At 40.2% G+C, this 26,073-nt stretch overlaps 1 protein-coding gene across 3 annotated transcripts in view; it reads left to right on the top strand.

The window, feature by feature from the left end:
• The window catches only part of RAD51B (RAD51 paralog B), a 369,395-nt gene that overhangs the window by 205,810 nt on the left and 137,512 nt on the right, over nt 1–26,073 (top strand). For all 3 annotated transcript variants that reach the window (XM_063118844.1, XM_063118845.1, XM_063118848.1), the window contains one exon: nt 3,644–3,722. In XM_063118844.1, the coding sequence (XP_062974914.1) occupies nt 3,644–3,722 (79 nt within the window). The remainder of the gene's footprint in view (nt 1–3,643; nt 3,723–26,073) is intronic.

Consider the following 26,073-nt stretch of genomic DNA (forward strand, 5'->3'; position numbering starts at 1 on the left):
ATATACAGATATATAATTCCTGTCCAGGGCTGACCTCAGGGGAAATCGATTTCAGCCAGTTTGCAGCAGTTGTCAGTCGTGCTCAGAGCTGATTGGCTGGAGTTTACAATGACATCTGGAGCAGTCTTGAAGCTCTTTTAAAACTGGTTTTCCTTTTTTTTTTTTTAAAGTGATGAGTGAATGTTTAAATGAATAAATGCTCATGATGCACTTTTAAAAAATCAAAAAGGCAGACAGTCCACCTGAAGTCTGGGGCAGTGGTGCAGGGAGGAGCAAGATAGATGACTGAGATCAGAATTTGAACCATAAATCAGTATGCCTGTTGAATAAGCTGTGAAGGCAGGGGAGACTGGGCTCACTCCAATAGAGAAATTGTGGTGTGTTCTACTTAAAGGTATGTCTGTTGGGATCCTTACAAGCAATCTCTTGTTCCAATTTATATATAACATCTGCTAGCCCGTACGTATCTTCCTTAACTTGGGAGGTATGAAAGTACTAGACAAACACACAGCACAGCAAGCGCAGGTTTAGCAACCAGTGTCAATGTTTTGCTTTGAGTAATGTGACGCCAGCAAAGCCATCTCAGGATGTGATATAAACTCGGTGACCTGCTCCATGGTGCAGATCTGCAATGCAAGCACTTTCCCTTCCTCAGCATGTTATTGTTCTTCCCGGGAGGAAAAAAAAGCTGCCGGAGAAGGAAGGAATATGTCACCTGTAGCCGTGCTGAATCCCCACAGAAATGGAATTCCCTTTCCTGCATTTAACTTCACTGGATGATGTAGTTAATACTCACCCAAAAGTGGGAATATGACTGGAGCTACCATTTACTCTTTTCTTGAGGTCTCGTACAACAAAGTTATAAGGGGATGTTTCCATTTTTATTTTATTTTATTATTATTTTTGCTGTATAGTAGAAATCAGAAGAATAAATAAGTGGCAAGAATCCACAAAGTAGCCTTTCCAACCAGGGCGCTGTCTATACCTGGGGAAACCTGTGTCGCTTATACAACACAGCAGCCAGTGCAGAACTATCCCAAGGCTTTTCTCCAAAGCTCTGGAGTTAAAAAGTCGGGGACTTACCCTGACTTTTTCTCCAGAGCGAGGCTATTGGTCACTGTCTGCCTGGGCAGGGGGGAGGGGAGGGGGCGTGAGCTGAATGGTCACCAGAAGGCCCCCACGCTGCCTCTAGCACGGGGAGAAGAGTCTTCCTTTCGCTGGGAGAGAAGTTCTCTGTTCCCTTGGCTTCAATCTCCCTGACATAAGGGGGGAAAAAGCCAGGGAGGGATGAGCAGCAGTGGTGGTAGTGGCAGCTGCACCCCTGATGATCCATATAAACCCCGCATTCGCTCCTTGACATGGAGGTAACATGGCGCAACCCCACAGGAGCAAAACTGTGGGTTTGGGGAGTTCAAGGCACCAAGGCACCATTGTCAAGACAAGCCCCTGGTGCTTTCCAGATGCTTCTTGACTTGATTTTCCATCAGCCCCAGCTAGGAATAATCAGGAATTCTGGAAGGTCTAGTCCCAAATACCTGAAGGGCACTAGGCTCAGGAAGGCTGCGCTAGAGAAACACTTGCAATTTAAAAAACCACACACATCAAAATGTTACATTTTAGGATCATATTGTAAGTAGGTACTGTATTTCTTCGATTGTAAGTCGCCATCATCGTAAGACGCACACTAATTTCAGTACCACCAACAGAAGAAAACACCCCTAAGACACACCCACGATTCTAAGACGCACCCCATTTTTAGAGATGTTTACATGGGGAAAAAAGTGTGTCTGAGAATCGAAGAAATAGGGTAGTATAAAATATGGATTTCAAGCAGTATCACATGGCATTATAAATGTGAACATAATAAACAAAGTCTTATCACCTTGCATGGATCTTCAGAGGAACAATCTTTCAGCAAACATGGCCAGAATAGATGATGTACTGTTAAAGCACTGAAATAGTCTTAGGCAGCAACAAAGTGCTAGACATTCTCATAATCAATCAAACCAAAGTTTGAGATGTCTCTAAGGTGAATGCAGATTTAGAATAGTGGTGGTGAGCCTTTGGCCTTCCAGATATTGTTGGTCCACAACCCCCATTATCCCCGAACATTGGCCATGCTGACTGGGGCTGATGGGAACTGGGGTCCAACAACACTCTTCACCCCTGATCTAGAAGAACATTCTGAATCTGCTGCAGCTTTCTATTACAGCCTGAAACAAGTATCTAAGGCCTTGTGCATAATCATACAAACTCTCACGATTTTTTCATGATCTTCCAGGCACATCAACTATATAAATGGCATAAGTTCAGTTGTGCGATGCCCCTAAAATGGACATGTAAAAAATACTCTTCTGAAGAATTCTTACTTCTTATCAAAGTATTATTATTATTAATTATTATTATTATTATTATTATTATTATTATTATTATTTTGTAGCAGCTTTCAGATCTTGCCCATATAGTGCTTTTTGCAACATAGGACTCTACAGAAGGCTTTTCAGAAGAACTGGATATACTAGACTTTTTGTGGTTGCAGTATAACCTTCAGTTATACTTCAGGATCAACAAAACCTTTGGTTTGTAGACTGGAATCTTTAAAATCATTCCATTACTTGGTATGGTAGTAATAAACTCATGGCTCTCACATCTGAACTGGGTTATTTAACAAACAACGAGAAATGGCAGATTGTTTCATGAACCAAAGTTGAGAAGAATGATAAGGTGTATAGCTGGAGAACTTAAATCCTGGGATGGAAGAGTGGCCCTGACAGTGCAGTCTGTAGGCCTTACGGATATTTTTCAAATGGACATGCATACATAAAACTGAGGGAAATAGTATGGTCTGGTGTATTTTCTGGGCCTTCGTAAAATGGGTATGACATCACTGTAATTGAAACAGAGCTATGAAAAGAACCAGAATGTGCTTTGGATCAGCAGGCTTGTTAAATGGTGCCCTTAGGGCTGCAAAGTTGGAAATGCCGCTGTGAAAACCACAGACTGGGAAATTGCTTTCCAGTTCCTTTCCCTTTTTTTTCCTGAGGCAGAAATGAGGAAATCTGCTTCAAATTTGTGTTGCAGACATGTTTTGCAGGAATGGCAGCAGCAAGCCCTCAGGGTCCCATGAACTGCCCATGTCCATTCTGGAGTTTCTACATAGTACCAGGATTGGTTGGATGAACTCATGTTGGTCTTGCAATGCAGTATTTTACACCATGAAAAGTATACCAACGCTGGTACAAGCTTTGGCTGGTATCAGTAGAAATGACTCTTCTTTCCATTTGTAAAACAGCTATATAAAACTGCTTTGCCATAGTCCATCTTTTCTCCTTCTGTTTTTTGCTGGAACACACAGATCAGCCAAGAGATTGGGGCATTCTGTGCTGCATATTGTTAGACAACTAAATGGAAGGGCATATTTGAATGGTGTGGAATTTTGGAAAATCTGAATCAATGGTTTGAACGTAAAGAACTAAGGCATATTTATTACAAATGAAAGAAGTGCTAGCATAAACGCCTTGCAGAGCCACTGTGATAAAATATGCTAGACTTTTTGTGGTTGCAATTGTTGAGTTTCTCTGTAAACTGGAACTGTAATCATCACCATAACCATTTTTGTTGGGTTTTGTCTTTGTTTCTGCAGCTTCTGGTTGCTAAGTGCCCCATTGCGCCTTTCACTTCTTTTCTATATATGATTGAAACTTCCGGTTTGGTTCTCAAAGGTAAGACCATCATGTGAAAATGAGCTTTGTTTTACTGCTTGGATATCAGGTAGATTGATGTAACCCCAACTTTTACTGAATTGTTTCAAACTAGATTGAACTGAAGTATTGTGTACTGAAGGAAGTAAATGCGAAAAGTCTTACCTTTTTTTTCTTATATCACCAGCACAGCAGGTATACTTTGCTATAAGAGAGATTTTTTTCCTTCAGTTATGCAAAAATAAACAATACATCCCCCCTTGTTGATATAATATTTTGAACAAGTCATTGTACTTATTCTCTGTGCAACTATAACCATCTTCATAGGTCAGCTGACAATAAGCCTATCTAATGCTTATGAGGTGCTATAAACATCTACTGATACGGTGAATCCAAGTTTTGTTGAACTGCGTTCAGTAAGCTATTGTTTGTACTAGTTGCACAGATTAAACTAAGAAGGTCGTGGTCTTAATGCCTTTTAAATTCCTCTGTGTATGGATTATCTTGAGCCTGTTGTAACTCCTATTCCTAAAAGAAAGTCTGGCTCATAATTGTTTGGGAAGCATCAGTTGTGAGATGCTCTAAACTTAATATTTAGCTGTATCAGATGTAATGAAACTCATGACCTCAGAATCATTGGGGAACATGTCTGTCAGCTAAATAGATTTGACCATATATGTGGAGAAGATAGGCTGGATCTAGAGGAGCTGCCTTAGGTTTTGTATGAGTGAGACTATTCAAACATTCAAAAACAACATCAACAACACTGTGTAACCCTCTATACCACGCATGTGGAATGCATGCCATGATGTAACAAAACAATACAAACACCCTCCTGCGCATGTGTTACGTTTTCAAGATTGTGACATGATGCGATCCTAGGAGGGCTGCACCATATATGACTTCTGGACATTTGATTAAACTCAGATGTTTTTCTGTGGGCTCACTGTTTCTTCACATCTGAACAATACAGTTTATTCTGAATGTCAAAAAATTGTTCTGCCTTTTTTGGTTTCAGAAACCCAGCTAAGCAACAACTCTGTGGAGATGAGAGAGGACTGTTAAGGCTGTTAACAAGGATATAGTTCTTGTTTGGATATTACTTCTTCCCTCACCTTTTGGAGTGCAACTTGGGGTTCACACACTTACTCCCTACTCTTTTCACCACTAGAACAAAGTGATACCCAAACTAGCCAATCCTGCATCGATTTGAACACAGGGTCTCACTGACTGCTCGGTGCAAATCCTCAGTCCAAACCTTCAGATCTCTCTCTGTTGAGGCATTACCTGGTACATGTGCTGAGAGGAGCAGAATAGCTAAGAGTCACTGCTGTTGTTGTTTGCTGCTGGAGACCAACCAAGAGACACTACCTGCGTATTTATCTGCACCTGAGTAGTTCAGTATTTATTTATTATTCCATTTATATTCTGCCTTTTTTCCTCCAAGGAACCCAAGGTGGTGTACATAATCCTCCTCTACATGTTATCCTCACAACAACAACCCTGTGAGGTGGGTTGGCCTGAGAGTCTGTGACTGGCCCAAAGTCACCCAGTGGGTTTCCATGGGTGAGTGGGGATAGAACCTGGATCTCCTGACTCCCAGTCCAACACCTTAGCCGTTACACCACACTGGCTCTCAGTACTTCAGTATGTTGTGCTGCATGGATTTTTTTAAAGGTTGTGATAACTAACCAAAGATTCTTTTATATTGTATTAATTGACAATAGATGTTGATCTGCGTGTATGGGGAGTAAGTGTGCAATCCCCAAATATGCCCCTGATCTCACTGTACATAGAGATGAGTGGCAGAGGAGTTACATCCAAACAAGACCATCCTTGAGCTAGCTTTAAAAAGGTGGCCACAAACTGCATAAAAAGGAGAGCCCTTTCTGTAAAAGGAAGCTTGTTGAGAGGTGTCAGGTATAGGATAGTATCTATGCTGGTGGCAGAAGAACATTTTAGTGCTAATGAATGGCCTCTATTCCACAGTCTGACAGCAGAGGCAACATTTCCATTCATTCTTTATTGTGCGAAGCAGTCAGTGTCAGGAGGAGAACACATTCAAAGTATGTGACAGGGGAACAAGTGGATGAGTGTGGGAACGGGTGAAGAACAACAGCTGTCTGAAAAATGAGGCTGGGGTGGGGGGGGGGGAAGGGGAGGGAAAGTCCCATCACAACTCTGTTAACCAGGAGGCCACCAAGAAACTGATATTAGAAAACATACCTGAAACCTCTTTTATTGTGGAGGACAGGAGGCAAAACAACAACAACATCATGGTAAAATGTTAGCAGCTCCACTGGCCATTCCTCTTGCTGTCCCTAGGCAATTAGGAGGTGGGGGATCATAGAGCTAAAACTGCATGTTTTCTCCCTCTTTTGTTCTCTGGGCCTGGTGGTTAATAAAACGGCAGGAGAGGATGGCTAGTTAGGGATTTCACCGACTGCTGTTTGATGCAGTTTAAGGAGCTCCTCTGCTATTGTTACAGTTAAAACGGAAAGCGGAACTGTTCTCCATTTGCAAAAGTTTCAGCGTCCTAGGCGGAGAGTGAAAAAGCTATTAACATGGTAATGCCGCCTCATTCAGAGGAGTGCATCAAAATCCCCTTTGTTGATGTAAATTGCTGCTCTGTTGCCTGGTCTCTTTGGATCTCATGGTCTAGGTACAAGCACAGAAAATGGTTTAGTGAGACTTGGGTGGAGGGAAAACTGCACCTCTTATATCATTTTAGGAGATTGCCAGGCTGCCCAAGAGCGCTGCAGTGGGAGACTTCTATGCCTTTGTAAACTTGAAGTGCTCAGTGGTGAAAAGAATCCAATTATTCAGTGGCTCTTTTATTGCTGCTTTCCCTCTTGGGAAATGCTGCTCAACAATTTGAAGACAAGGATGGCTGGTCAAAGGGTTGAGTTAGATTTTGAACCATGTTTCAAGTACATTGTGTGAACAAGGAAAAAGATAAGCAAGCCGTACACAAATTCCTTGAGGCTTGAGAATCCTGCTTTTAAATGTTGTAAGTAATGTCATTTGCATAAGCGGACAAAACAGAAACTTGGATATGCACATTGTAGATTATATCCTCATATGTGGATCTAAATTTTGTCACCTGAGCTCTGCAATAGTACCCTATTGCTGGTTAAAATTGCATTTGTATTAAACCCAGTAAAAGTCTTTTGAAAGTATAAATAAGGTTTCATATTTTTATTTATTCCCTCTCAATGACTCTGATTTATGAGGCCAAACATGCAGTTTGAAAGATTGTTTGCCTGTCAGAGTTACAAGCCTATATTTTTGTCTGTAAAATAAAGAGGAAAAAACATTAAATATACTACCTTCTGTCAACAATCAACAACTATATTTAAATTTGATGTGTTTGTGATTGCTTTTTACATTTTTTTTTAAATTTACAATGTAGTGGTGGCACTGTAGTGTTCGAACATTCAGGACAGCAATTTCCTCTATTTGCAAGTTGCCCTAGTGATGGAGAAAGTAAGGAGCCCGAGCCCTGCAGCCAGAGTTCCCAGTTTGAAATCCCAGCCCCACAGCACCTTACATACGGTAGATTAAATCCAAGCAATATTTGCCCTGTTCCCCTGTGCAGGGTTCCTTTGAAAACCTTCACAACTCTCTATGGGCCTGTTCAGATGGCACACTAAGCCATGGTTAGGCCATTAACCCTTTTGCAGCAAGTAGTTAGGAAGTGTATTTAATATGTAGTTATGTAACCACCATGATTAGGAATGGTTCACACAACATGCTAAGTCATGGTTCACACAACATGCTGAGCCCTAATGGTTTGCTCAAAATGCTTAACCACCATGAATTAGCATGTTGTCTGAACAGGGTCTATGTGATGTTGTATATCCCAGTTGTGGGGAAATGCAACATACTGGTTCCTGCCCAGCATGAAGAACAAAATGATTACACTCCGTACAATGGCAGAGATACATATTTGTACAGCTGTACCTGTGGAAGTACAAGCAAAGTTGATGGTTTGATATAACTGATGCAGAATTTTGGAGCCCCATTGTATGGTGTCTATGATTATAGGACTAAAAATGATTCAAGTTAGTGGTTTCAATTGTATCTGCATAGTCAAGCCAATTTATAAATTTCTCTAGTCAAAACATATGTAATAGACACAACAACAGAGAAAAACAAAATCAGAGAGCTGTTTTTACCACCAGGTGATTTTTTCCTGCAATAAGATAATTCCACTCTTACATTATTCTGCAAGCACTCTCCTGTATGTTGTTAAGAGGTGTGGCTAAGCAAAATATCACTGAACTTTTGCTCTGCCCCCACCCAAAAGTGCTTTCTAGAAATTATTCTGTAGGGCTTCCTTGCTTTCCTTCATAGTCTAGGATTGCTTTCGGGAGAATGTATCTGGCCGATGAAATCAAGATGTGCTTAAGTAGCTTTTTGGATCAGACCCAAAGTCCAAAAATTTAATTAAATACCAAGTTTTACAAACTAATCTAATACAAAATGGAATGTGTGCATCATTTCTGATTTATTTCGAGCTAAGCTTTTATAAGATCTTATTTTTGAAATGTGCATTTTTGATGATGGAGAACCTTCTGTCGAACTGCTAAACAAATTGCACAAAAAGCAACAGCGTTTCTCTACTTCTCATCCAAGTCGTGGTCACTCATCACAGCACCAACAGAGATCAGTAAAAGGCCCCAAAGGCTGTTTTTTAAAGGATCTGGGGAAAGGAACAGAATCTGAGCTAGCCCACCACGAGGCACAGCACAGGGCAACTCCTGAACCTTGGGAACAAGGGAGCTATGCAATTCCTGAGCTTGTCTAACCAAGCCCAGAGAAGATCCTCATCCAAACTGATCTCAAGCTTATGCAGAGTCTGTTTTATAGACTCTGTACTTAAGCTTCTCCACATAAACTATTACACATTGCTGAAAGCCTGCACTACAACTGGTGCATTTATTTAATTTGCAGTAGAATATCCAGCACTGATTTAAAATCCAAGGATGTTTGTTCTTCTGCCTAAAGATATACTTGAAAAACATAATTGCCTTGCAATGCGTTATCAGTAATTCAAAATGAAGTTCATCAGAATGTGAGATGGCAAGCTGTGCACTGCATGGTGCCTTGATGTTCATACATACACATTTACTATATGCTGTGTGCTAGTGAAAAGGCTCATTGGCTTGGAGATTTAACTTTAATAGACCCTGCAGAGCAACTCACACCAACAAAAGTTTAACAAGACATTCCTATGATAGCAAAATAGGGACAGTGGTTTACCAGGGAATTGGCACCAGAAAATAGACAACTGGAACGTATGCTAATAGGTAACACTTCTAGGACATGATGTTGGAAGAACTTTCAAAAGTTGGAAAATTCAGAGTATTTTCAAGTATTTCGTCAATCAGGGTATAGTCTGGAAATTTGGGCTGCTGGCTGGGAGGTCCAAAGGTCAACCACTGGGCCTGGAGAAGAAGGAACCCTAAATGTGACAGGTAACAGTCCTGCTCCCCCATCCTCCAGTCCTGCCTACTATCACATGGGTTGAAGGAAGAGTTTACCAGAAGCTTTTAAAGGGATTCTGCGTAAGTTTTAGCTTAGTCCAATGGAGCTTGGTCAAACAAGGTATGGTACTGTATAACTCTTTTGCTTGCAAGCTTGATAACTTCTCTGAGTGGTGCCTGTTGCCTGGCTCAGACTTTACTCAGTCTTTAAAAAGCGGCCATTGGGTGCTTTTCCAGACGTCCTTCTCGTGACTAGGATCAATACAGTTTACGGTATCTGAAAACACTCCCCAAACAGAGCCTTGAGTTTTTCACTAGCACACATGCATACAAATGTTTGACAATAACCAAACTGAAAACAAAACTAAAAGGGCTGTTTTGGCTCAACTTCACCTCTTTTTAATCTAAAAAGATGTTTGTTCCTGTTAGTTTAAAATTCAGACCTTGAACTGGAAACTACCCTTGTTTGGATTCTGGAAGTAAAAGTGGAAAAGAAAAATGGTTTTAGGTTTAGGTTTTAGGTTTAGGTTTTAATTTCCTCCTCCTCTCTCCTCAATAAAATGAGCAAGAATTTATTTATTTATTTATTTATTACATTTATATACAGCCCCACAGCCAAAGCTCTCTGGGCGGTTTACAAAAGCTAAAAACAGTAAACATTAAAAGTATGCAAAATTTAAAAACCATCAGAGACATAAAAACAACAGTATAAAAACAGCAACATCCATTTAAAACAACAGTTTTATGAATAGATCGTAAATATATAATATATGTTCCAAACTACCTGGGCATCCTCTTCACTTTTTTATCTTTTGCATGAAACTTGACTTTAATCAAATTGTTCAGCTAGGTATCATTTGAAAAAGGAAGGAAACTACCCAAATAAGATAAGTGCTTTTCCTTTCTTTCAAATGAAGGAATTGTACATAATGATTTACAATATAATGTTTTCCTTCATACTGGTTTAAGTCTTCAGTAGTGGACTTTGAAGCTATTGGAGTTGTTTTGATTTTTATATTATTGAAATAGAGAGCAGGGATTTATCTTCACTTGGTAAATTCTTTTTTTCTTGTGCAGACCTAATACATAACTTACCTCCCCTGAAAGGTCTCTAAAACGAAATTGCCCCCACAGCCATTATGAGGAGGAAGTTTTCTCTTGCTTGTTCTCTCAGAAATGAATTCCTGACACTAATAGACTGTGCTCATATGGTTTTAGCAAGGTATTGGAACAAATGTTGCAATGTGTTGTTTCCAAGAGGCCTTTACACATAATGCTTGAAGGTCTGCTTGTGATTTGTGTCAATAAACCATCCTGGGAATGGAAACATAAAACGGGATGATTTAGATGAGGGGTGGGCAACTTGTGGGCTTCCAGATATTTGGGCCTACAACTTCTACCAGCTCTAGCCAGTATTACTAATGGGGAAGGATGATGGGGGTTCTAGCCCAAAACATCTGGAGGGCCACACATTGCCCATCCTTGACTTTGATATTTGATACTCTTGTTTGCCTCTACCAGCACTTTGTGGGTTGTTGCACAGAAGATACTATATACTTAATGCTTTTTTATTAAAATGTTTCTATGGTGAAATTCATTTTAATTGCTCCAGCCATTGCATTCTTAAGCTAGGATTGTTCTGGATATAGTCCAAGACATGAGATGTATTGCCTTTTTGTGTTATGAACCTAGAGCCATAAGAAGCCTAATCTTGCCTAACTATTCTCCTTCAAGGCCACAGCACTATTCACCTTGTATTAATCTCCCTACTGCTGCCAGAGGAGCAGTTTAAAATATAGTACCATTTCATCTTGAGTTGAGCTATGGTATTGCATACTGAGTCCAAGCTGAACACACATATACATTTTACTGCCCTGTTTGCTCTATAATGAAAGGGGGTTGGCAATATTTCAGGGGGGATGAAATGGGGGGGACTTCGCAACTGCCATTTCTCTCCCCTTCCCCGCAAAACCCCCTTGAAATTATGGTAGGCCATGTAGCATTGTTCCCAGATGTTTGGGGGGCAGGATGGCGGCTGGCAGGAAGAGCTCTTTTTGCTGCTGCTGCTGCTGCTGCTGCTGCTGTGAAATTGGCAGTGTTGGAGAAAATTGCAAAGGAAAGGGAAAGTTTTGAGCTGAAAGTTCTTGCCTGGGAATTTTCAGCTCAGCTCGAATTTCACCTTAAAAACCTTTTCACTTCAGTTGTACGGAGGGCTTTTGTTCAATTTAGCTGCGGCTGCTTCTTAAGGTGCCTTCTCCTATTGGATGTTAGCTATCATTACAGCTATTTTTCTTTTTAATGCCGCTGCTCTAAATAATTGTATAGAAGTACACCTATACAAAGGAAGAGGGGCCGACCAAGGGCAAGATGGATGGATGATATTCTGGAGGTGACAGACCTGACCTTGGGGAAGCTGGGGGTGGTGACAGCCGACAGAAAGCTCTGGCGTGGGCTGGTCCATGAAGTCACGAAGAGTCGGAAATGACTGAACGAATAAACAACAACAACACCTATACCATTCCCTCATGTCCTTTAACCATGATGTGCGTCTTCTTCCCAGTCATCTTTTTTCCTTCAGTTTTCCCTTGTATAATAAATTGGAGTATGGCATATTTTTCCTCCTCGGATAATGTGACCAAGTTATTGTAATTTTTTTCTTTCCCTTTGTTTGTTTACCCTATGTAGTGTGCCCTAATTTGTTACTTGGTCAGTTCATGGTATCTTCAACGTGCATTCGTATATCCACATTTCAAAAGATTCGATTTTCCTCAGATTGTTCTTTTTAAGTGTCCAATAAAATAATATTGAAAACACATAACATCTTAAGGTTCTGAATACATAGCAGTTGTTTCATTCTAACAAATGTGGTTCTTGCCATCTCAATTCTTGCATTTATCTCTTGCATTTGTTCATTACTTTCATTGAGCCAAGTTCCTAGTTATTTCTATTTTGTGAAATGCTCTTTCAGCAAACTGTTTATTGTAATGCTAGGCATAGTAGAGAACTTTTTGCTTATCACAATATATTTCCTTTTCTTGATGTTCATTTACTCGCTTCATTGATATAGTGGTTTAGTTTAGCTGCAGGGACTATAAATATTTGTTGGTTCCATGTTTGGAGAATGTGAGTTCCATGGTCATCTTGAAATCCATGACTGCACTAGAAACTATCTGCTGTGTCTTTCAGTCTTTGAAATCTTCCTAGATTTGTGGGGCGAGCCTGTAATCATAGTGTACATAGTTTATGACAGTAATTCTCAAATAGTGGATAGAAAACCTATAGATGAGCTAGCAAGTTGATATAGTGAGTAATGACAAAGGCGTAGATGGACTTCACTTAAGACAAGCAGGCTCTGAATAGAGAGAACTTGCCTGTGAAGCCTTGGCCAAGCTTCAAATCAACCTGCAACTGGAGTCCAGATCTTGCAGGAGGGGGCATGGCTCAGTGGTAAAGGAGAAGTTTTGCATGCAGAATGTTTGATCCCCAGGTTAGGGATTCCGGCCCTACCATTTCCAGGTAGAGCAGGATATCTTCTGCCTGAAACTATGGAGAGCTGCTGTCAGTCAGTGTGGAAATACTGGACTAAATGGACCAGTGCTCTGACTCAGTCTGAGGCAGCTTGCTATGTTCCACAAGCAGATGAAAAGCCAAAAATGGGCTGGTGGTCAGGTTCCAAGCAGGTGAGGTAGTTTTCTGGACATTGTCTTTAGTTAGTCCCTCTCGTGCAAAGGGCTCAGGGAGGCAGCGAAATTGAAAGCACAAAAAACTATAGGGGCTCTAATGAAGTTTTATTATAATAAAGGGGGACAGTTGATCAAACCTGCCCTAAAAATCTTTAAGACCAAAGTAATAACACAACTGCTTTATGGGTCTGAAACCTGGAGGTCTGACAACACCATGACCGAAGCCTTGGAGATTGTGCAGATCAACTTCCTTCGAAAACTTTTCTCTCTTCCATCTGGTACCCCTGCAGCTTTCTTGTGCACAGAAGCCGGTAGTCCTTCAGTCAGAGCAAGAATTGAGAGTGCTCAGCTAAAATATTTTAAACGAATTGCCATCTTGCAAAATGAGCATCTTCCTACTATTTGTTTTCTAGAAATGGATAATAATTGTCATTGGACGGCAATATTCCAAAAGCTCCTGCATAGTTATCTCCCTGAGTTGAAGTTTGCTCTAGGCATGGATAAGAAGCAACTAAGGGATTGGTGTTTTTGGATAGATTCCAGGAGGGACCTGCAACTTATTAAAAACTCTAAATTATCTCGGTGGTTCCCTCTTCTAAAAACAGAACACTATAGAGCATGTTATCTGTCCAAATTGAGGCCACTGCCCCTGAGAAATGCTTTCATTGAATTGAGATTTCAAGTGATGCCAAACGCAGTGCTGGACAGACGCTACCACAAGGTACCATTCGAATTGAGATTATGCATCTGTGGTCAACAACAAGTGGAAGACATAGCACACTACATGTTAACTTGCCCTCTGTATAGGGACCCGAGAGAGAGACTCCTGAAACCGCTGCTGACATATGGAGGCAGGAATGCCCAAGCAGAAACAGTTCTCCTCCTCCTTAGTGATACCAACAGTTATGTCACTCATAAAGTGGCCCTGTTTGCACCGGCAGCAAAAAAGATTAGGAAGAGAGAACTAGATAAAATTGCTATAAACTGCCACAGAGACTCAGAGTGCTGAGCGAAATGAGAGCTTTAATCAAAGTAAGTTTAAGGTCTGTATGGTTCTCTTGTTTACCTGAAACTATTGTGTACTTTTATAGTTGTATGCTTTTCTATGGATGCATTTGTCATGGCCTTCGGCTAGCACAATAAACTTATGATGATCATAGAATCATCATAGAATAGCAGAGTTGGAAGGGACCTACAAGGCCATCGAGTCCAACCTCGTGCTCAATGCAGGAATCCATCCTAAAGCATCCCTGGCAGATGGTTGTCCAACTGCCTCTTGAATGCCTCTAGTGAGAGAGAGCCCACAACCTCCCTAGGTAACTGATTCCATTGTCGTACTGCTCTAACAGTCAGGAAGTTTTTCCTGATGTCCAGCTGGAATCTGGCTTCCTGTAACTTGAGCCCGTTATTCCGTGTCCTGCACTCTGGGAGGATTGAGAAGAGATCCTGGCTCTCCTCTGTGTGACAACCTTTTAAGTATTTGAAGAGGGCTATCATGTCTCCCCTCAATCTTCTCTTTTCCAGGCTAAACATGCCCAGTTCTTTCAGTCTCTCCTCATAGGGCTTTCTTTCCAGACCCATGATCATTCTTATTACCCTCCTCTGAACCCCCTCCAGCTTGTCTGTGTCCTTCTTGAATTGTGGAGCCCAGAACTGGACACAAGACTCTAGATGAGGCCTAACCAGGGCCGAATAGAGAGGAACCAGTACCTCACGTGATTTGGAAGCTATACTTCTATTAATGCAGCCCAAAATAGCATTTGCCTTTCTTGCAGCCATATCGCACTGTTGGCTCATATTCAGCTTGCGATCTACAACAATTCCAAGATCCTTCTCGTTTGTAGTATTGCTGAGCCAAGTATCCCCTATCTTGTAACTGTGCATTTGGTTTCTATTTCCTAGATGTAGAACTTGGCATTTATCCCTATTAAATTTCATTCTGTTGTTTTCAGCCGAGCACTCCAGCCTATCAAGATCACTTTGAAGTTTGTTTCTGTCTTCCAGGGTATTATTTATTTATTTATTTATTTATTACATTTCTATGCTGCCCAATAGCCGGAGCTCACTGGGCGGTTCACACCCAATTTTGTGTCATCTGCAAATATGATAAGCGTTCCCTGCACCTCCTCATCCAAATCATTAATAAAAATGTTGAAGAGCACTGGGCCCAGGACTGAGCCCTGTGGTACCCCACTCGTTGCTTCTCCCCAGTTTGAGAAGGTTCCGTTGATAAGTACTCTTTGAGTCCGATTCTGTAGCCAACTGTGAACCCACCTAATAGTTGTTCCATCTAGCCCACTTTTAGCTAGTTTGTTAATCAGAATGTCATGTGGTACTTTGTCAAACTTTGCTGAAGTCAAGATATATGACATCCACCGCATTCCCACAGTCCATAAGGGAAGTTACCCTATCAAAAAATGAGATCAAATTAGTCTGACAGGATTTGTTCCTGACAAATCCATGTTGGCTTCTAGTAATCACTGCATTGATTTCAACGTGTTTACAGATTGACTTCTTTATAATCTGCTCCAGAATTTTCCCAGGGATGGATGTCAGACTGACTGGTCTGTAGTTCCGGGGTTCCTCCTTTTTGCCCTTTTTGAAGATAGGGAGAACGTTAGCCCTCCTCCAGTCGTCCGGCACCTCCCCCGTCTTCCATGATTTTGCAAAGATAATAGACAAAGGTTCTGAGATTCTTCCACTATCTCCTTCATTACTCTAGGATGCAGTTCATCGGTCCCTGGAGATTTGAACTCATTGAAGGAAATTAGGTGTTCTTTGAACATTTGTTTATCAATCTCAAACTGCAATCCTGCCCCCTCAACTTCTGCTTCACTTTTTCCAGGGGTGTCATATACCTGCTTTTGGGAGAAGACTGAGGCAAAGTAGGAATTGAGCACTTCAGCCTTTTCTTTGTCATCTATTATCAATTTGCCATCCTCATTAAGCAGTTGAACCACCATTTCTTTCCTCTGTCTTTTACTACTCACGTATCTGAAGATGGCTTTTTTATTGCTTTTAGTATCCCTCGTTAAAAGCAATGAGGTGAGGTAGTTTGTATGGCTATGAGTTGCTCAAACTAAGTAACCACACCTGGAGAAAGTAAGATAGCATGCCCAGCCCCTGCTGGTTTCTCATGTTCAGCTAGGCTGATGAGCAGCAGTTCCCCTCTCTGGCCATTACATAGTTAATGGTGTAGCATGGGAAAAATAAAGCCAGTAACAACTCTAACCAGTGCCACAGGGAATAATAATAATAATAATAATAATAATAATAATAATAATAATAATAATATATTTCTTACCCGCCTCTCCACTTGGATTGAGGCGGGGAACAACAATAAATATAAAACACATTAAAAACATACCATACGTGATTAAAACATCCTAAAAACTTTCTAAAATTTCACTGGATAGGCTTGCCAGAATAGATCAGTCTTTATTGCTTTTTTAAAATTTACAGTGACCTAGGAAAATGTTTTAAAACCATTGTTTTATGGGAAACAAGGATCATCATTATCCTAGGAGTATTTATTTATTTCATTTTATTTCTATACTTCCCAATAGCCAAGGCTCTCTGGGCAGTTTACAACAATTCATAAGACAATAAAAACAGCACTAAAAATGCAACATAAAATATTACATTAAAAAAATTAACATACAAAATTTAAAACAATTTAAGCAGCTAAAAACTGTTTCAATGAAATACTAGACCTGTTTAGACGACTGGCATAAATGCCCCATCAAGTGCCATTAAATGCTTGGGAGTAAAGAGCAGTCTTAACCTGGCACCAAAAGGATGACAGTATTGGCGCCAGATGGGCCTTAATGGGGAGCTCATTCTACAGTCGGGGTGGCACCACTGAGAAGGCCCTCTCCTTCTCACCACCCTCCCAGCCTCCCTCAGAAGAGGCACTTAGAGGAAGGCCCCAGATGTTGATTGTAGTGTCTGGGCAGGTTCAAGTTGGGAGAGGTGTTCCATCAGGTATCACAGTCCCAAGCTGTATAAGGTTTTATAGGTTAAAACCAGCACCTTGTATCGGGCTCAAAAACATACAGGCAGCCAGTGCACATGAGCCGGAATTGGTCATATGTGCTGATAGCAGTAACTTAAAGTATAGACCTGCTATGTTTCTCTGTACTTCTGTATTTACTATAAGAGTTAAATGAAGCAAAAGGCGAGAAGTACACTTATACTGGAACCACTTATTTTTAACTCAATATGCCTTGTTTTCTGAACATAAATCACAGCTTTATGCTGCATCCTGTTTGCGTCCCTATATCATGTATATATCTAGGATAGTAGGGAGCATATTCCTGTCCAAAGAGTGTAGTCCACAGTCATCAGTCTACCCACCATTAAGAATGTATAGATGGTGTACATTAGGATTGATTGATTCAAGCCTATATAGATTTATATATGAGCCAATCAGACTTGGTATAAACCCTTAAGGTTAAAATGGAGTGAACAAATAAGATTAAATCCTCTGAAAAGGGCTGTAAAGGGTTTCTCTTACCCTTTCATTAGTTAAATTGTCTGCTCTTGATATGGAACTTAAGTTAATTCAGCAGAAAGTTTTCCTGAAACTTCGTTGGTCTCTGAGTAAGTTTTTAAGTCTGAGGTTGACTACAAATTATCTCTGCTGGAAGTATGACAAGCCACAAACTAATTTAATCCATATGTTCTGGCATTGCCCTGTCATCTCACCAGTCTGGAAAGAAGTGGGAGATTACATAAACATTACCTTATCCACAGGATCTAACTCTTACCTTTAATCATTTAACATTTGGATATGTATCAGCCATCTGGGCACTCCCAAAAAAATACAATGAAAGGATTGCCAGGGTAGCTTTAGTGGTTAAGAAAATAATCCTCCAACACTCGAAAAATATGAACACCCCCCCAAAAAAGATTGAGTAGTGGTTGGAAAATGTTAGAAGTGGTGTGGGGGGGGCAGGGGGAGACTTATAATATATGCAGTTCACCTGGTAAGTTCAGTTTGAAATGATACTGGTTCACAGTGAAAACCAGCTCTTAAAGAAAAGGGAACATTGATCATCACATTACCCCTCTTCCTAATCTCTCTCCCTGTACCCACCCCTTTTCCTCCCCCCCCTTCTTTTTACTGTGCACCATGTCAGGTGGATCTGACTTAAAGAACTGGGAAGGTAGGATGGTAGATTTCTAAAAAGCGGAGTGGTTGAAAATGTGAAATGGTTATTTCTTTCAAATGTATAAATTTTAAAGTTAAAAACCAATACCTTTGGTAATAATAATAAACTACTTGATTTGGTGAACAGGATTCAAACATTAGTTTTGGTCTGCCTGGAAGCTCATAATTGTATTATATCTATGTACGTGGCCAATTGTCTGGAAAAGTTCTATGCTACAATAAGTTATAATATCAAAGGAATCCTGTTTTGTTTAAGGTCATCATGATTGATGAGCTTCATTGTATATGCCCCGCTTTTAACTACATTTTCAGAATTAACCCAGGTTTCCCCTCTTGATAATATGGACTGAGGTGACTAGGATTCTGAAACCTTTAAGACTATCAGTGTAACTCTCATTTACCATTTACAAAGAAGTAGACCAGCAGTTAGATATGCTTGTACTGTTATATATACTAGATATGCTTGTACTGTTGTAGATTTGAAACCTACATGTAAGAAGTGAGGATGGTGTGCATAGATTCACAACAGCTGATTTCTTAATGTAGATTCCCAAGAACTCCAACCTGTCTGGGTGTAGAGAAGTAGGTGGTGGTGGTGGTAGTTGTAAATATGGGGGATAGTTCCCAACAGAAAACTGACTGTTAAAAAATAATTAAAACTCTGAGCGGTTTGGAGAGAGTCATCCAGCGGAGAGGTCATCCAGTACAGTATCTCATTCATGATACCCAGAAGTGAACATTCCACTTATGACTACCATCTTCCTGCTATGATTGGATAGTACCTCTTCAGAAACTATAAAAATTGCCCTCTATGGTCGAGTGTCTGTTCATGGAAAAAATGATGATCGCAGTTCCTTTCTTCTATTCCTGAGTTTTGCTTATAATTTTTTCTAGTTCAGGCAATGAGGAACCAATGGTTCACAAAATTTCTCACATGCTATGGCATTAAAAAGACTTGATTGTGTAGCCACCAGAAACCCTGCTTCATTTTCTTTTCAAAAGATTTCTTATTCCCTTGAGGGGAAAGACTCACAGGCAACAGCAGAGAGCGAGAGTAACTCCTGATATCTCCTCTTGGAAAGCTAAGTATAAAATGAGTTAAATTCCATCGCCAAGTCTGAACAGGAGAAAGAGAAAGGCAGCCCGCTAGCTGGTCACAGCTGTGTGATTTGGCAGAGGCTGCACCAATTGATGTATCCCCCAAAGGCACAGGAAACGTCAGCACACCACTGTATGTACACAAATCAAACCCATCCATTGAAGAAGGGTTAAACTTGCTTATTGAGCCCTGAGAATACAATGAACAATTTCAGCACCCCATTCATTCCTAGCAGATTTCAGCTCCTCTTTCATTCTTGCTTTGGTTTCTGTGCTGGCACATCCTTTGTGGGTTGGGTGGGGGGAGGCGAGGAGAGAGAGAGAGAGAGAGATGATTCAAGAGGAAGCTCATTAGAATCCTTCACCCAGTCTTTTCATCTGTCACTTTTTCTTGTCCATTGCTCTAAACTGGCCAAGAAACAAAGTTTTACATATCTGTGGCCAGTGATGTTTCTTCATTACTTCTTTTCTTTTAAATTATGATTAATTGGTAGTTAACAGTAGCATTCCAAACTAAAAAACCAGTATTATCTGCTCAAGGAAAGGAAATGCTTTGCCCGGTGCTTCATTTAGTGGTTTTCTACAGCATTTCTACTTTAGATAAGGATGTCTCCAATTCACATTCAAAATAAATAACTTGCTGGAAGCCATGGTTTTCAAAAATGTGAAGTAAGCTTCCCTGAAGAGGAATGGGTATTAGTATGGACTGAGCACTTCCTTTTCTCAGAGCATTTTTGAGATGTGTACTGAGTAAAACAGCAAGCAGAATACTACCAGCCCTTCTGCTTTCACAATCGGCACAATGTAGAGGGTTATCCATTGCTGATTGCAAGTGCTATGGCTGCAGGAGCTTACCTTTTATTGGTCCCGTAGAAATATTGCGTTCCTGGGATACCTCCCTCCAAACTGTATGACTTTATTACATTCCTCATTCCCTTTTCACGTAGTCTAGGGAATTCTGATTAGTTAAGCATAAGTGGTTCCTACTGAACTGAACTTGGAGTCTCATAAGGGCATAGTTAAAGAAAACTTGCAATAAAGATGTTTTATGTATTCTAGTTGTTATGAGATAACATAGGCCTATATATAACACTAAATGGTAGCTTATTATTTCAATTGATAGCTGAAATTAAACTCTACCTGCCCCTTCCTTCTTGGTTGCTTGATCCATGGGTTCCTTGTCTCTCCATCTGCCCATAGCTCACAAGCCCCTCTGTTATTTCTTGTATCTAATTCTTCCTGTTAGCCAAATCCTCCTCCTTCTTCTCTCAGTTTTCAAAATGTTGTGACTAACCTTTCACTTGGAGATATAACCCTTGAAGTCCAACCCAGACATACCACGTTATGGACTCTTTAAGGCTACCCTCCTATGCACGCACTTTGACAGTAACCCCCACTAAACTCAATGGGTCTTACTTCTAAGTAGACACACATTGGCTTGAGCTGTGTGAGTATTAAAAACAATAAGCAAAATGGCTGATGCTGAAGTTAGAAAGTTATACATTCTATTCACAGTTTCCTTGAAAACAAAACTGAGTACAAATTAATGTTGGAGAAAAGGAAAGCATCATATTAGAATACCCAACACTGCTGTGGGTATTTGGTAGATTAAAGTGAAGTATACTGAATTTATAGATAACCTGCCTCTCAGGTGCCTCAGTGCTTGTGATTATTTGATACATTATTACTGGGTCAGAAACAGTCTGGAACTTCTCTTACATTGAACTGTGTTGCAAAGCTGTATCTCTTTTGATTGCTAATTTCTAGCCTGATTAATCAATCCCATTGTAGGACTAAAAATACATAGGATTGTATTCTTAGTGAATTGCATATTATGTCTAGAATGTATATATTTTTTCAGTAGTCAAATGAGCAGCAGACATGCTTGAGCAGTCAAGAGATACCAAAGGTGAAGAACACATCATGATTTTTCACTGAATGTGGATGTTAAATTGATCCCCTCAAACATATAGCTCTATAATGAGAATGTCAAAGTATGTTGGTGTGTGCCATAAATTACAATGAACTGACAGAGTGGAAAATATATTGGCTGCACCTGGGAGAAGACAAGGAAAAGTCCCAGGCAACACTTGAGAAGTGTGCTTGAAAGAGAGGTCAAAAAATCCTGTAAGAGATGATGAAAAAGCATAGGACGTTTGATTGCTAACTTTCCTTGAAATTTGATGTGGGCCATGTTTAATTTGGGTCTTTGTTTGGGCCATGCTTGAGACTTTGGAAAAATGAATACAAATGTACAATATTATAGTCTTGGCATTGTGGTTCCAAAATTAAACCACAAAGCTCTACAAAAATCATGGGAAGAAAACTCCTACAGACTGGAAAATAAAGTGAACAATACAAGACCACCCACCTTTGGCTGTAGTCTTCTGGAAACAAATTAAAATTACTTTAAATGTTGCATTTTGAAATTTAGATGGCATGGTAGGCAGACAGGGCAAGATCCATGCCAGGCCAGTTTAGTACAGGAATGGGCAACAAACAGGCCATGCGTACTCCTGGCTATTTTTGCAGGCCTCCTGCTCCCACTGTCAAATTTGAAAGCCCCCTGGTTCTGTTTCCTTGCAAAATCACAGCCTTCACAACAGCAACAGATTAAATGGCATTTGAACTATTTATCTTGTGTTGTAAGAAAGACGGTTTTAAGTGAAATAAGGTAATAAGTGTACTTTCAGCCAGAGCAATCCAAAAGCCATGGAATGGACATGAATCCATGTTACATTGCTAAGGGTCACAGTATGTGGAATGCAACCTTTAGTCCCATAAGGAATATATTCCCTGGACAGTATATATGTAGGCAACATCCTCTGTCCTTGTGATTTGCCTGTCTCATAAATTCTACAAACTCTCACTATGTACAACTATAAAGTACAACTCAAGCAGATCAGATGTGCAGAGTTGATCTCTCCATCACATTTAAATATAGCTAAATTTGGGGTTCTAAAGCAACAAAATAAATATTAGTCTCCATACTAATTCCTTTTTAAAATTAAGTCCTAAGAAAGGAACAGAACCTATTACCTAAGAAACACTTTCAACGTGCACTGACTAAGTAGAGGTGACAGCAAACTGAGAACATGAAAGAAACAATTATAAACAGATGCTTTCCTGCAAACCAAATAATACTTGTGGAAAAGGCTTTAGAGTAAGTTATTTTATAAACTATATGACTATACTCAGCGTGGCTAGATCTATTGGATTATTACAGAAAAACAGTTATAGGAGAGAGATCGTTATTCAGATTCCCGGGTACCTGTCGGATTATAGTGGACAACAAAAGCCAAAACACAGGCTGCATTCCTATGCATACTGACTTGAGGATAAATCTCATTGAACTCAGTGGGACATCTGAGTAAGCCTGCATAGGATTGGACTGTGAAATGTTCACAACTCAGAATAAATCTTTTCCCCATATCTGATTAATGTAGACATCCAATCATCATCATCGCATGTTCATTTTAAATGATGAGGTTAGTTATGTTTGTTATATTTTTAAAAATGGATTTCTCTAGAAAATTGATCTGGATTTACAAGGCTGTTCTTATCATCCAAGAAGACACATGAAATATGGTGTTATTTCGTCAGGTACTTGAGCCCAACAGCTGCAGTAGGGAGAGGCAAAGGAGTGAACCCTCCCAACACTTTGAAAGCAGTTCTATTGCTGAGGCACTGCTTGCTGCACACAGGACAAAAACAGATGAAGAAAAAAGTTTGAGAATGATCCAGAAGAACATTATTAAGTAAAACACAAGCAGGAAATACAACTTTCCTTTTGTCATAGGTTTTCTTCCAGCTGTTTGTTCTTCCCACAGCTACCCCAACACAATTAAAGATACAAATAAACCTTCCTCCAATTGCCTACTGTCCACTAATTACATAAGCAAGCACTCTTTCGGGCAGAAAATAAAATCTGCTGTGATGTTGACTAGACGTAGTATTTTTTGGTAATCCGGAGTTTGTAGTTAAATAAATAGTTTAGTTAAATAAATAATCCATAAATTACTGAATTGCCTCTAAATGTTCTCAAAAGATGTGAGGGAGCGGTAGGGTGTCCTAATTTTATGCACATCATATCATACATCAACATATTCCATATCTCCAACATTTCACAAATTAAAAATAGCAGCAGTTTTGTGTGCTTCTCTCAACCCTATTCTAATACCAACAATCACTGCCTGGCTATATACTGAAGCCCAGTACAGCACGTTGCAGGAACTTCTTTGCAGGAACTGCACTGGACAAGCTATTCAGAAATAAAATGCTCAATTTCACAGTGGATCTACTTGTACTTTTTTTATAGAATGGCCAAAATTCGAAGACAAATTCAGCATCATTTTACCATCCAGATGGGCAGTTATTGGTGTGTGAGTGAAAAGGGAGTAGTGCAGTGGCATTTTATGTGCGTGCATGTACTAAAGTCAAGATGCATCTACTCTCCATTCGGGTCCAAACTGCATGTGATGGCAGATCAGAGTGCTCAAAATGCTGGTCTGCTTAAGTCATATATAAAGCAATGAGTGTGTGTGTGTGTGTTTGTGTGTGTCTGCGATATAAAGTGCAAAATGGCTGCATGGGTGTTGTGGGCTGAACCCTCTCCACTCTTGCCTATGCATTCCATCCCCAAAGTCCTTCCCCCAAGCCCTGGCTGAGCTGCAATACCAGAATTAAGCACGGCTGGGAGAACGTTACCTGGGGAGGCATTGTGCAGGGAAAGAGAATGGAAGGATTTGCCCCCCTGGTCTAGAAGTAGCACACCTTAGTTTTCATTTGGATTTTTTTAATTAAAGCAAGACTTTCCACCCCCCAAAAAATGTTTATAAGGTTTTTATATAAAAATGTGACTTAAACTATGTCATGTAATAAAGCAGTGTTGTATTTAAATCTCAAGGTGACTTTTATATTCAGGAAACTCAGGCTTACATTTAAAAGAATTCCAGATGCATTATCCCTTTTCTAGCCTTCTCTCTCTTTCTCTCCCTCTCCTGACTCTCCTGCCCTGTCTGTTTTCTTGTTGACAATCCCTACTGTGCTTCCCTTGCTATCTCTCTTGCCCTTCATAGATGCTCTTCCATTTTGGGCCTGTCTTGCATCCCTGGTGTTTTGTCTTGCTCCCTCCCCGAACCCTGTCCCTGCTCATTGTTTTTGTGATTGTGGTGCTGCCTGAGTGGAAAGGTCGGAAGAACCTGAAGCCAGTCATTTGAGCTTCAGTAAACACTTTTTGTGGCTGGCTTTGGCCCATTCAATCCTATCACCATGCAGGGAGTCAGACTGGATGAAACCTTTCAGCCCTACGATTAATAAGGATTACCTTGACCTCTTATTTCAAAACAAAGACCTCTAGGTTGACCACTGAAACAGCTTGAAAGGCAGTTTAATTAATCATGCTGAAAGTGGTTTTTCTTTTCTTTTTACCTGTACCATTATAAAACCACAAGTTCACTTTACATAAACCATCATATAGCCATGGAGTGTTCTTCTTACTGCCAACTAACGCTGATCCAAAATATGGGAATGTGTTCCATGAAAGCTTTAACCACCGCTTCATGAGGTAGGCTCCCTTGTGGTGATTTTTGTACCCCTTTGTTCAGGAAGGGCTTATGGAGGGAAGGAGGGAATGCGACCTCATTTGCTGAAGCAACAGCGACACATCCAAGTGTCCATCTGGAAATGCCTCCCTATTCATACACTCCCCCAACTAATCATGTGCAAACTACTGGCAATTAGAGCTGGATCAGAGTGAAAGTCTTGCTGCACAATATTGGTGGGCACTGGGCAACAAAACAAGATAGGGAGTATTGGCCCAGTTGCCAGGCTGGAGATTGTACTCTCTCTTCCCACATCAGTAAGGGCAATGGGAAGGTTTTGTTTGCCTTCAGTGATGTCATGCAGACAAAACTAATATCCTAATGCTCACTACTAGCTGAGATCACAAGTTTAAAAAATGGCACCCAAAAAGAAGCAGAATGCATGACAGAGAAGATAAGGTTTTTGTGTGTAGTGCAAGTTTTTTCTTTTGAACCCCTACTTTTTTCTTTTCTTTTTTTTTAACAAAACAGGTGTAAGCTTAGAGGAGGGAAACTTCATCCCTTACCAAGATTGTCTAGGCATAGTACTTCCATGATATGTCACATTCTTCTCCCAGAGACCATCTTTTACTCCTTATATGGATAATAAGGATGCTCAACTGGACAGCAAGTGAAGAATAGATTTCCCATTACTTGCGTCTCCCTTTTGCTTTAATATATAACACACAATCCTTTTTAGAACCAAAGAGAAGAGAGGTCTTCTTCATAAAAGAAGTTCATCTGGATGAAAATCACCTGCAATGTATTAATGGCTTCAGCTTAAGATCAGACTTTAGCAAACACAAAACACTGAGTTGAATTGGATTGAACAGGCCTCTGTCTCTTAGTAGGAACTATAGGGGAGAAGATCTTCATGTGGTTTTAATTAATTTTGACTCTTATCCTGCAACTTATTTACTTAACACAAAGAATGGGTAGTGCTGTGAAGGCCAGCTTTAGAGAGGATTGGCTGCCACTGATAAACAACTGGATTTCTGCTCTGAGGTGTTTAGCATATATAATTAAATACTTTTGGTTAAGTGGTTGTTTAAGAGCAGAGAATTTCAATTGCACATGAAAACCTTTTCATTAACAATCATACAAAAACTCTTTCAGATATACTGTTTGAAATGCTCCACTCCCTTGTTTTCCGGGGAAAGTAAGCAAACTGTAATACCTTCTTTTGTAGTTCAAAATCATATTACCCGAATGAGGTGATTTTCTAACTTAAAGGCATTTCTTCTGGTGTGGTAAACTTTGTCCTTGCACAGAAAGTTCTGCCATCCTGGTGTAGCAGAGAAAACAGTCTGAACTTTTTATTATTAGAAAATATTCTTAAATTTCTTA

This window comes from Elgaria multicarinata, chromosome 2 (genome assembly GCF_023053635.1).
Source record: "Elgaria multicarinata webbii isolate HBS135686 ecotype San Diego chromosome 2, rElgMul1.1.pri, whole genome shotgun sequence".
Lineage (NCBI taxonomy): Eukaryota > Metazoa > Chordata > Lepidosauria > Squamata > Anguidae > Elgaria > Elgaria multicarinata.